General features: G+C 41.1%; 1 protein-coding gene across 1 annotated transcript; it reads left to right on the forward strand.

The window, feature by feature from the left end:
* Window positions 1-5,304: 5,304 nt before the first annotated feature.
* mrpl37 (mitochondrial ribosomal protein L37) lies at window positions 5,305-10,044 on the forward strand. The gene is made up of 8 exons (XM_041054317.1): window positions 5,305-5,791; window positions 6,136-6,319; window positions 7,035-7,150; window positions 7,888-8,076; window positions 8,191-8,345; window positions 8,450-8,581; window positions 9,434-9,508; window positions 9,727-10,044. Exons 1-8 carry the CDS (start codon window positions 5,407-5,409, stop codon window positions 9,802-9,804), a joined length of 1,314 nt encoding a protein of 437 aa, XP_040910251.1. The 5' UTR covers window positions 5,305-5,406; the 3' UTR covers window positions 9,805-10,044.
* The last annotated feature ends 2,303 nt before the right edge of the window (window positions 10,045-12,347 follow it).

Genomic DNA, 12,347 nt, shown 5'->3' on the forward strand with positions numbered 1-12,347 from the left:
TTTTTTCTATTTATTTATATGATAGATACTAATGGTGTTTCTAAAACTATATACATCAAATTATTTACATAATTACATAAAGCCGTGATATGTAAATTTTGGTTTAGTTAATGAAGTCTGTGAGCCACAGACATCAGCAGATACTTCACATCTTCCCTACTGATGCTCTGACAACCTGTACTGCAGCTTTCAGTTTGAGCTTGTTTCTGAGGATTGTTTGTCTTTAGTCTGGTCTGCAGCAAGTGAATCACATGTTCATTTTGGAACTAGGTGAGGCATAGACCTGCCTACCTAATACGGATGTGAACCAAAACTGGATTACTAACCAGGCAAAGTGGAGAACTGCTCGAGGACGTCAGACCGACAGGTACCCCCAAAAAGGTACCTGTCGGCACACACACACAATGCAGACAGTGTTCCTGCATAGGAGTTTCTGTCGTCCATGGGAGGGGAGAGTGGACAACAGGTGGACAACCCTAACAGGTTAAAAAATCTAGTGAATTCCCCTCAAACAGTATTTAAATTTAGAGTCAGTGCTTTAACTTCATAGTTTAGAGTTTCATTTAAAACTGAAGTCATACCAAATTAGAAAAAAAAAATCTTTCTGTTTATGCCCTGCGTTTTTTTAGTACATTGTAAGTCAGAAACCAAAGGAGTCTGGCCCAGTGTAATATCTATATCATTTACTATTTTCATGTTACTAATGTAAACAGGTAATGTACAGGTTACTATGGACCTTAGAAACACAATAAGGTACAAAGTTATTACAAACTATACTTTTTAAACAATAAGCATTTCATCTCTAATGTTTAATATCCTTTAGATATTTTGTTAGTTAATATTGTGCTGCTTATGTACAATTCATGTGTCTGCTGGATACTGGTTGTGGCTGTATGTTTGTTAAAATGCATTATTAACTCAGCACTACAGAAAATGTGGGGATTTAAAAAAAAAAAAAAAAAAAAAAAACATTATCTGTTGTGCATACAGGTTCATAACAGTGATGTTACAGTCAGCGTTGTCAGCGGAAACCTTTTCTGATGCGGTTATCACAGCCTTCATCGGCTCAAAACTGCAGAGATGTACATCCTGTCTGGGACCTAGGTCAGCAGCTTCCTGAGTCAGGTGGTCTGTCTGTTCATTTGTGGACGAGTCTTTGTGAAATATACCAGGTACTGAACCCATATGTGTCCTGAGTCTGATAATGACAGGCAGGTGACAGACACACAGAAAGGAAGAAAGAAGAAGGAGACATGCTTGTTGTGGTGGTGAGTCTGCTGTGCTGGACACAAACTGAAGGTGAGATCTTTCGTCGCTGTAAATTACAAATTCATAGTATTATACACAGTCCTGTTAATGTGCGTTATTATATACTAATAAAAGTCATTGTCTCTTATTTAGTTGTTTACGTATTTTTGTTATTGGTATGAATGAATGTCATTATTTGCAGTGCAAACACATTAACAGTGAAGGACATGAAAAGCATGTATTTCATGATTAAAAAATAAAATAGTCACTAACAAAATAGTTCTGAGACAAGCAGGTTTATGGAAATAGTATATGTGAATTCACAGAATTGCAAAGGAGCCTTCATACACCAATGCAATGGAGAAGGGTTGGGTTGCATTACACATGCCACGTATTTCTGAATGTGCAAATATTCACTAAACAATATTTCCTTGTGAGTTCACTTTGAGAGGACTAATTGTATTTTGGATTTGTTTGCAAATTTGCTTTTTTATATTAAAAAGCATTTATAAGCATTTGTAATGAAATTATATGTCGCACCCAATTATGTATTCTGAACAGATGTGTTCTACTAATGCAAACGTAAATTGGTCCATACATATATGATGTGTTTATGAGTTTATTTTTTAACATGAACTAACGTTTCATACAGTCCTCAGCATGAAAACTGGCAACTCTCAATCTCAAGCTGAACAATTCCAATCAACTTTTTGAGTGGATTACCCTTTTTTTCAACTGAGCAATTTTTCTTTCACTGCATCTTCCGTAGGTGGCTGCAGTGGAACCATTGTTAGTATATCTGGACATAGCAGGGTGCTGTCAGCTGGAGAGGGCTTCAAACTGAGCTGTGAGTTCACATGTTTGGGAACCAGACATGTTGCACAGGTGTGGAGGAACAATGGATACAAGGTAGCTCAAAATATTTCCAATGGTTTTCCAACATGATTTAACAGAATCTGTAATTTGGCAACAAGTAAATCTGTTCTCTTGTTGTGAAGGATGACAGCAGTGATTTTGGTTGGTTATACAGTTCACACAACTGTGTACAACGTGTATGATGACAATAAGAAGTGTGTTCATCTCCTAGGACGGAGTGTCCCTTCTCAATGTTTCCTCCATCCTCCCCAATGTGAGCCTGGTTCTGAATATCAACTTTGCTACTAAGGCAGACACTGGATATTACTCCTGCATGACCCAGCCGCCCGACACCATCAGCCCCCCCGTCCTGATTCAGATAGAGGGTAAGATGCTGATGAACACTAACAGCACTTTTCTTTATACATAATATTTACTAATACAGTGCCATTTAAACTAAAGAATTTATTTCAGTAAACAATAACAGTGCAATTTACTGCACATGTGATGTCCGGTGATTCATTATGGGAAAAGTGTTCAATATTAAATGAATATAAAAGATATGAAATAAACAATCATGTGAATAAATTGTGTAAAACATGTACGTAAACCAACTATTTGTGAATTAGTTGGTATTTCAATTACTTTATTTCATAAAGACACTCATAATGACAGAGGTGTTTGCACTGCTCTCTCACTTTTTAACCAATCACATGCCGCCTTCATGTAAAAACATTGTGAAATAAAAAAACTGACACTGGAAAAATGCCATTATAAAATAAAAAGAGAAAAAGGCAATCAGATGTGAAAAATGATCATTCTTAATTCACCTATTATGAAAAGAGAAAGGGCTGAATAGTGAATAGTATATTTTACACATATTCATATGACTGTTTCATAATTGCATATCTTTACCGAATATTAAACACTTTGGGGTTCCATAACTAATGATTAACTGATCTCCCCCCAGAAAACCTGACAACAACATCTACCCCGACCACAACCAGCACCCCAAGTTGTGCAAGCATTCAGCAGCCCAGCCGTGCAGCAGGTGAGAGCTCAATCTAATATTTCATTCTATGGCTCAAGCAATGACAAATACTGATGCATTCATTTATTAATTTTCTATACTGCTGTCTGGATCCTATCTCATGGGAACAAGAAATATATAAATATGTAATCCCTGTAATTCCAGTTTACACTTATCCTGTCTGCACTTTATCCACTTTGCTTTTGTATATATTGTGTTTTTTTCTCTCTCTCTCTTTTTTTTAATGTCTTGTTTTCCACCTCACGATGCTCAATGTGCCTTAAATTGCCCCTTCATTAGCCCCTTACCCTAACCTCAATCATCACAACTAAATACCTAACCCTAACCCTTACCCTAAACCCAACTCTAACTCTAACCCTGAGACCAAGTCTTAACCCTCATAGAGCACTTTAAGGAAGTGTGAACAGGCTAAAATCCTCAGAACATCAAAATGTCCTCACAACAATTGTTTCAAAACAGCCATAGAAAGACATTTACACACATGCACATATATATATATATATAAATGTATATACGCACACATGACAGATTATGATTGAATGGATTTTTGCACTTTCCAGTCTGCAGTCTTTCTCTGGTTGCATACAGCCTCCAGCTTTTGAAAAGGACCCAGGACGGATTGATACAACTAGACTGGATTAAGCATTCCCACCTAATGTGGCTCTATTTTAATTCTACAGTACTATAATACTTATAGAACTTTATTAAGTATACATGAGTTACATTTTAACTTCATGTCTTTTCCTCTCTGACTGCCTCTTTTCATCTTTGTGTATGTTACTGCAGCTTTGCCTTTAAGACTCTTTTATGTAACATCTACATCTGTCTGTGTCTGTGCAGGTCTGCAGGGTCAGATCTGGTTTTGGATGCTGCTGGGAAAATCTGCTATCCTCCTCCTCAGTTTAGTCTCTATGGCCGTAAAGCACAAGAGAGGATGAGAAGAGAAGGATCTCTGTTCTCAGTTCCAGCATTCAGTTTTCATGCCTGTGTGCTTTAGCTGTCAAATTAAGCATTTATCTGTGAAGCTGCTCTAAGATTCATCTGTTCTTCATGCTACAATCAGACCTGATTTTGTTGCTTCCCTGGAGAAAGTTTCAGTAATCTCACATGTAAAAGGTCTTTTGACATACATACGGAACTCCCTATGTTGTTTTCACTTTCACTGTAAGTTGGGAGTGGAAATATGGAGATACTGAAAACAAAAACTGAAACTGACTTGTCAAAAATACAGTTGGAATGGAATGATTTGTATAGTTGCTCATTTATTTATAATGACATAAAAAGAATAAAATTACAACTGACATCAAATCACAACAATAACAACAACAACAACAATAATAATAATAATAATGATAATAATAATAATAACAACAACAACAACAATAATAATAATAATAATAATAATAATAATAATAATAACAACAACAATAATAATAATAATAATAACAATAATAATAATATCAGTGCTTAAAATTGTTGTTATTATTATCATATCATATTGCTAGTAAAGTTAGAGATTATCATACAATTCAAAAGTCAGAGTGAGAAGCATAGAACCAAATGTAGGAAAGAAGATGACTTTTTTTCTACACTAAGATTAGGACACGCAGGACTCAATGCCTCATTTTGCATCATGGACAAGACAACTTCTGATAAAAGTACAACTTGTAACTGTAAGGAAGCTGTAGAGCATGTACTGAGAGGTTGTAGGAAAGAGAAAGAGACAGACTGAAGGACAGGGTGATGGGTGTGCAGCATCAGGGGGCCTGTTGAAGATAGAGGACAAACAGTTATCGTTTTAGGGGTTTTATATAAATATTCAAAGGATCCAGTTTATTAAGTCCTCCTGGAGTCAAGAGGTGTCACAATCCACACACATCTGTAATGATAAAAATAAAGAAGAGGAAGAATTTGGGGAGGGAGGGTGGGGAAATCTGTGGATCCAACATGACAGTATCACTGATCATTCATTAAAATCAATACTCAGAGCCGAAAAAAAAATGTGAAGTAACAAAAACTGTAGTGAAATTTCTCCATAAGTTGGACTCTACCAGGATTTAACTCTCAATTGAGTTGTTACAATGAACATTAGGGGGCAGCAACACGCATTTACTGCGTTTAATCAGCCGCAAATTTAAGTGAAGAAGAAGGAGAAAAAGAAGATGGCAGCTCCCTGCAGGAACATTTGACAGGCAACGACTTAGGTCAAAGTTACAGCTTCAGTCTTGGAAAACTGAATAAGAAGCAGAGCCATGTTTCCAGAAACGGTTCAGTGTTTGAAACCGGCGGCTTCGCTGTTTTCTCAAACCGTTTTCTTGAAGGAACTGGGGCGGGTGTCGGCACATGGAGGAGCCGGCCGCCTGCAGGCCCGGAGACACTTCGGTGTCAGCCGCTGTCTGACAGCCAAGAGTCCCCCTGCGCGTAAACCCAGGGAGAGGGTGGAGATACCCGGACTGGAGATGGTCACCTACGGGGAAAGGATGCACTACGTGCCGGGGCTGGCTAAGCCCGTTTACCCCGCGTGGGAAAAGGACTACAAGGACCCGAGGTATTACAGGTCTCCCGCGGCTCAGGACATGCCGCTGCACAAAGACAAACCGTGCTATGTGTACCACCAGAGGACCAGCGCCCTGGAAGGTAAAGTCTCATAGCTATGTTTTTAGTTACACCTAGCAAGTGGAAGTAGTAGTCTTTCTACGCTAAAGGCTAAGTGTTTACGGTTATAAGCTGAGATCTGAGTTAGTTCAAATGCTGCTTGGAGGATATGCCGAATTATATCAGAGTATGATGTGTCCTCACTGTCCCTTCTGATGCCCACTGTCCCCTGTCCTAGCAAAACTGAAATATCCATTTATTCTATACTTGTTTTTTGAGCCTAACGTTGTTCTTATGTGTACGTTTGATATCCTACTAAATACTAATAAAAATATAAAGTACAGCTTCACTGATGAGTCTCTCCCCCCTCTCTCCCCCTCTCTCAGGTGTGCGTCAGGCTCTGTGGTTGACTAAAACAAAGCTGATCTCTGGCCTGCCCCCTCAGCTCCTCTCATTGGCTGAGAATCCTGCCAATCAGATACCAGACCAGGATGAGCGCGTGAAGAATGCCATCAAACATGCCCGCTTCTGGGACACAACGGAGCAACGACCATGCAAAGAGAAATACAGGTACCATGTACCACGTGTCAAATTTGTCTTGCGGACATTGAATAAATGAAACGGTTTTTTTTCTATTATTGTAATGTGTTACAAAATACAACAGCAAATTTCAAGCTGAATTGCATTTTTTAAAAATGAAAATCGACTTCAGATTCAGAAACAGAGGAGAAGTGTAGCATAAGTTCGTAACAGAAACAAGCACTAGGTTGCAAGAAAGCTACAGTAAATTATATAAACAAAACAACAAACAGAGCCGCAGAAAGGTTTGGCTCTATGGCTCACTGCAGCACAAAGCCATTCTGCCATTAATTACGGTTTAGAGAACCTTAGTTATCTATGTAGAGTCACCTAAAGGCACCACTGAGTAGCTTGCTCACAATTATCTCATGTCTTTGCTAACATTTGTAAATGAGCCAGTGTTACAACCTTTGCTAATGCAGTGACTTAGTTGTTAGAGTTAGTTGTTAGAGCTGTTTCTCAAAAGTGGAAAGTATTTGGTTCAAAATCAGCAGCTGATTGCAACCCACAGGAACTTTTTACTGCATGTCAGCTTGGTGAAGGTACTGCACCCAAATTTACTCCTCATGCCCCCATCGGCATGTGAATGGGTGAATGTGACTTGTAAAATGCTTTGAGTGGTTGGTAAGTTCAGAAAAGTGCTGTATAAATGCCATTCAATTCATTTAGTGTTACCATCTTTCACTGTACTATGTTCCTCCGACAGCAACACTCTGCTCACCAACCTGATCCACCTGTGTGCGACTCTGCAGTCCAGCCACCCTGCGATAGGAAGGCGGATCTTTGCTGAGAAGTACTCTCTGGCAGCTACATGGCGACGAGGTATTGTTCCCTAAGTGGAAGTTTGACTCAGATGGTGAGCACACCGATCAGAGCGTGCTTCGGTCTTTCTTCCCTGTGGTATTACACCCTCTTAGATGACTTAGGATACCTGCGCTTTCAGCCATCTTGTGGGACTTTGACAAGAGGCAAGTTCAACATATCCAGGATATCTTTTGGTTATCTGGCTTCACTGAGCCACTTCACTGGTTGCCCTGGATCACTTGTATTGCTAAGCTGGTTTTGAAATAACCCAGTTAACTCTGGGTTTATTTATCTGGATACAAGCAAGTTCATGGGAAGAAACCGTAACACCTGCAGGCTAATTTAGCTACAGCAACGTGAGTTATTATTCTTACTGAATTAGTAACAAAGTATTATGAATATGTGAAGCAAACAAACTTTTTTGTCCCTCTCAGGATCCTGTAGGAATGATCACTTGGTTGTTCCTGTAATCTGATTGGTCAGTAGCTGGGCTGTTGACAGGTTTTGATCTGATCTCTCACTGAAGTTAACCTGTTTCTGAGCAGGTTAGGTGTGCAGCATAAGTTGCCATGGCGATATAGTCCAGTCAGAGGTGAACCACCTTCTTGACCCTGAGAACCCAGGGTTAAGCCTGGTGCTTGCTAGCCCCAAATCCTGCTTCATAGTACAGGACTCAGTAGTGGTGTTATGAATGAATGTTTTTACGAGTAAGCAACACTCATTCTTACTGAATTTCTGTTCATCCTGGGGACCAGGTGAGGACCTGTTCCAGATTAGAGGTCATAATGGTTCACTGCACACCTGCATGGATCCTCTCCCTGAGGTCTCTGGGAAACAGGAAGTTGCCGACACGGCAGATCAAGTCCTGGAAACCTTCCACCCAGTGTCCCCCACCATCGACCTGCAGAAGGTGAACGTGTACAGAGAGGAGGTGAACTGCACAGGTGAGAAGAAGTGTTCTCATCATGTTCTCATCGTGGTCTAACAGTTGCCTGAGGCTGAGCGTCATTTTGTCCAGTGTTCAGTGTGATTACCTGATGCCTCTCTCTTCCAATCAGGTTTTAGGGGAGACTACCCTTACCCTCATGCCCACACACTTTATTTCCTGGAGGGAGCTGATGCTCGCTGTAAGCTTCGCCCAGAACAGTTCAGAGCCAGCATGGTCATGTTCACCTTTGGAAACGCTCTGGCCCGCGCACGCAAACTCTACGGGGTGAGGGCATACTGTTGTACTTAAGATGCATCAGATACTTTATTTATTTGGCCCAAACCATAATAATCCGTGTGTGTGTGTTTGTGTTTGTGTGTGTCTCTCAGACTGAGCCCCAGCGTGTGTTAGATTGTCCTGTAACTGTACAGGCTGTGGGGACCAATGGCCGAATTTTCCAGTTCATGGTTTTCCAGCTCAACACCACAGATCTCTCAGGAGATGACGGCATCAAGAACCAGGTGCTTCATCTTTTTTGTGATTGTGTGTGAGAGAATCAAACACACTCTACTTTAACAGCCGTGACATCAGGATACACAGCTAAGGAAGAAAATGCTAATAGACGATGGGTGGACCAGAGGAACGAAAGCTTTACAAAGCAGTAGCTCTGAATACTCTGAATGAAAAGCTTAAATTATCCATCTTTTTTGCGTTGATATTCACAGTTTTTCTTCATAAACCAATTTCTATTGTCCACAGCCACATGGCAGCTGTTGGTGATATTGCTGTAAGGCTGAAGCTTCACACCATAAGGCAAAGAAGCACGGTGCTCTGAAAACAATCCCACCTCTGACCCTCAGTAACTGCAACTTAAAGATACTCCATTTTCCTCCCAAAGCCATAACTGTGCTGTGTCATGTATCATACTTATTGATAATTTATGGCACTGAAATATGTTACCAAAGTCATTTTCCATTGAACAGAATTTAACAGGACATTTCCTTAGCTCTTAGGTCATTTTTCAGATGTCACTTGAAAAGCAGCAAGGAGCCTAAAACTGTATTTAACCGACCTGTGGATTCGTTCTTTCCTCCACTCTCTCCTCTGTTTTTACACCTTAATTCTGGCTCACGCTTTTATTCAGAGCTAAATCTTGAATCTTGTTCTCCTAACAAAGTAATTTGATTAAGTAAAGAAACCAAAATGAATGCTATCCCATTGTTCACCAGCTTTAGTTGGTGCAACAGCAAACAAAATCTTAACATCTACTATCAAATAAGAATGATCAATATTATATAATATCAAATAAGAAAAGCCTAAAACTGTTCAGTGCTGCGTGATTAATTCGTATAAACACTGTCTGCTCCTTTCAGCTGTGGCTGGATGAAGACGTGGACCTCTATGACTTTGCCAAAGTCCGACCACTGATCAAGAAGAAACAAGTCAAAGTAAGACAGTCACTCCTTAAGCTTTTTACAGCCAATCAGAATGGATTCTGTGCTTGTTTGTGGCTTTAAAATACACAGTCTCGTCATGTGTGATGGTTTAGGATTTGAAGCAGTTCATCCCTTCATTGTTATTTCAGTAATAGATTTTATATGAGCCTGTTCAGCAGTCATGTGAAGTGATGTGACTCTGACTGGTTTGCTGTGTGCGTCCCCTGTAGGTACCAGCTGGTCTGGCGGGATACAAGCCTGAAACATTCAGAAAGTTCCTCGCCCTGTACCTGCATGGAGCTGCATAGGACCTGTCACCTCTTAAGTGTGTGTGCGTATGTGCGTGCGTGTGTGTGTGTGTGGGGCTGAACACACTCTGAGCTGTCACCAATATCAAGTATGTGTGTATCTGGGATCTAAACTGATATCTTACCAGAAATCTCCTCCTTTCCTGGACAGTTTGAAGCAAATGGAAGTACAACTTTTAGTCCTTTTCACACACTGGCTCCAGTGTTTGAGTTCAAGTCAATAAAAAAACATTCTAAGTATCTGAGTGTATTTGAAGTTTTCATGGCTTCATGCTCAGCCCATTTAAAATGAACAAAGACTGCTTTTCTTAACTGTTTCAGTTCTTTCTTGTGAATTCTTATCCTCAAAGCTAAGGCTAACACCAGAAGTACTTTTCATGTGAGGGCACATCGGTAAAAGGCTGCAGAGTACATGAGGGTAATGTGGGCAAAGTGCCTGGAAGTTATGGAAATATTAGCCTTACTGTCCATGATATAGAAGTGAACCTGAGTAATGGAGTTTAAGGTGGGAGTGAAAGTGACACCGTGCTGGGATGGACTGTGAGCCACTTTAAGACTGGCAGAGAACAATGAAACACCTGACCCCCTTTCTCACCTGCAAAATAGGCCTCAGTGTCTGTCCCAGTTAGGAGGTGATGCGTTAACCATTTGACCCATTGAGTATTTCAGATTTCTCCTGAAATGAATGCTTGTCATTATGATTATAAAATTTGACCTATGATGTGACGTCAGTATGAACAGTGGTTTTAGATGTTGTCTGGAATGATTGGCTGGATAATGTGCTCTGCTGAATCTGCTACTGACTGATTTTTTTTTATGTATGTGATTATATTTAAATTGATTGCTGCATGCCACAGTGTTATTCTTTATGCTAACACTAGGTGGCACCAATATGAAGCTTTTAAAATACCACACAGTAGCTTTTGTCAGGTAGTACCAAAGAAGTAGAAGTATGAAAGAAGTAGGAAATCAAAGTGTTAACCTGAGTAATACAGTAATGAAATGCAGTCTTGGTAAGATTTGTATATGATGTACCAAACAAATACTCCTTCTACTATCCCTTTAAACCACAGTTTAACAAACTGCGGGGTCTTCTCACAGCCAGACTGACTGGATGGGGGGCTCAGGCCAAAAATTTGCTGCAGATCCCCTGTTGATCCCGCCTGCCCGCCCCACCCAGTCACAAACATGTGGCATTGTGAGCCAGTCTACACTCTCAAATACACTCTAACAGGAACGGCTAGCATGACAGACCGACAACACACTGACCTGACCCCACATAGAGAGAGGACAGCTACAACACACAGAAGACACTATAGGAAGGTGAGTCAACACTTTATCAGGGTTGCCATGTTTTCAGTGTTCTAAAGTTCAGGCTACACTTTACGTTTTATTAGATCCACCAAATACAAATACCAGAAGCCAGCTGCTCTATACCTATGTATCCATCCATCCATTTTCTACTGCTCATCTGTGGTCGGGCCCCAGTGGCAGCAGGTTGAGCAACACTTTCCAGTTCCTCCCAAGCAACCCTGAGGCATTCCTATGCCAGATGAGAAATGTAGTCTGTCCATCGCGTTCTGGGTCCAGGGCCTCCAACCAGTCGGATGTGCCCGGAAAACCTCCAACGGGTTGCACCCAGGAGACCTCCCGACTCCTTTTGACCTGCAGGAGCAACAGCTCTACTCCTAGCTCTCTTTGGATGTCTGAGCTTCTCACTCTACCTTCTATAGTTTCTTGCCTACCTTTACCACAATGGTCTGGTACAATGTTCCACTTAAACTGCCCTACATGAGGCAGCAACTTGCTCCCAACCCGAAGGGAGCAATCCACCCTTTTCTGGCAGAGAACCATGGCTGGGAACTTGGAAGGTGCTGACTCACTGATTCTTGTCCCAGCTGCTTCACATTCAGCTGCAAACTGTCCCAGTGCATGCTGGAGGTCACAGTCTGATGAAGCCAATTCTGGTTCCTTACCCAAGAGAGAGGCGACACTCTGTGTCCCAAAGACCAGTCTATGGTGCCAGAGAGCAGCAAGACTATGTCCCCTCCCTTGCCTGCCATCCAGTTGGCTTTGCACCTGACCCCAGTTCCTATCCCTGCAGTTGGTGGACCCACAATGTGGCAGACCAATGTGGATCCATGGGTCACCAGACGTTCACTGGTGAACTCGTCCCCCAGACTGGCTCCATAAGGGGGGCTCGGTTTCCATGGTATGGGTGTTTTTAGTCTGGACCCTCCTCTGGGGACCTATTTGTCTTAGGAGACCCTACGAGGGGCTGTTGCCCCTGACAACACAGATCCCAGGATCACTGAGGCACAGAGGCCCTTTCAGCATGTTAAGATGGAGAGTCTGAGAGGAGCATTTGAAGCTACTCTACTGTAAAATGTGGCAGGAAGACTCAGTCTCAGACTGCTGGGGTAATCTAATGTGGCAAATCTGTTATTCTTTTGTTGATATATTATGCCACTTTGTTTATTTGATTGAAGTTTTTTTTCTTCCATTAGAGTATGCTCATTAGTTATAAGTAATGGTGAAACATA

The sequence above is a fragment of the Toxotes jaculatrix genome, chromosome 14 (genome assembly GCF_017976425.1).
Source record: "Toxotes jaculatrix isolate fToxJac2 chromosome 14, fToxJac2.pri, whole genome shotgun sequence".
Classification (NCBI taxonomy): domain Eukaryota; kingdom Metazoa; phylum Chordata; class Actinopteri; family Toxotidae; genus Toxotes; species Toxotes jaculatrix.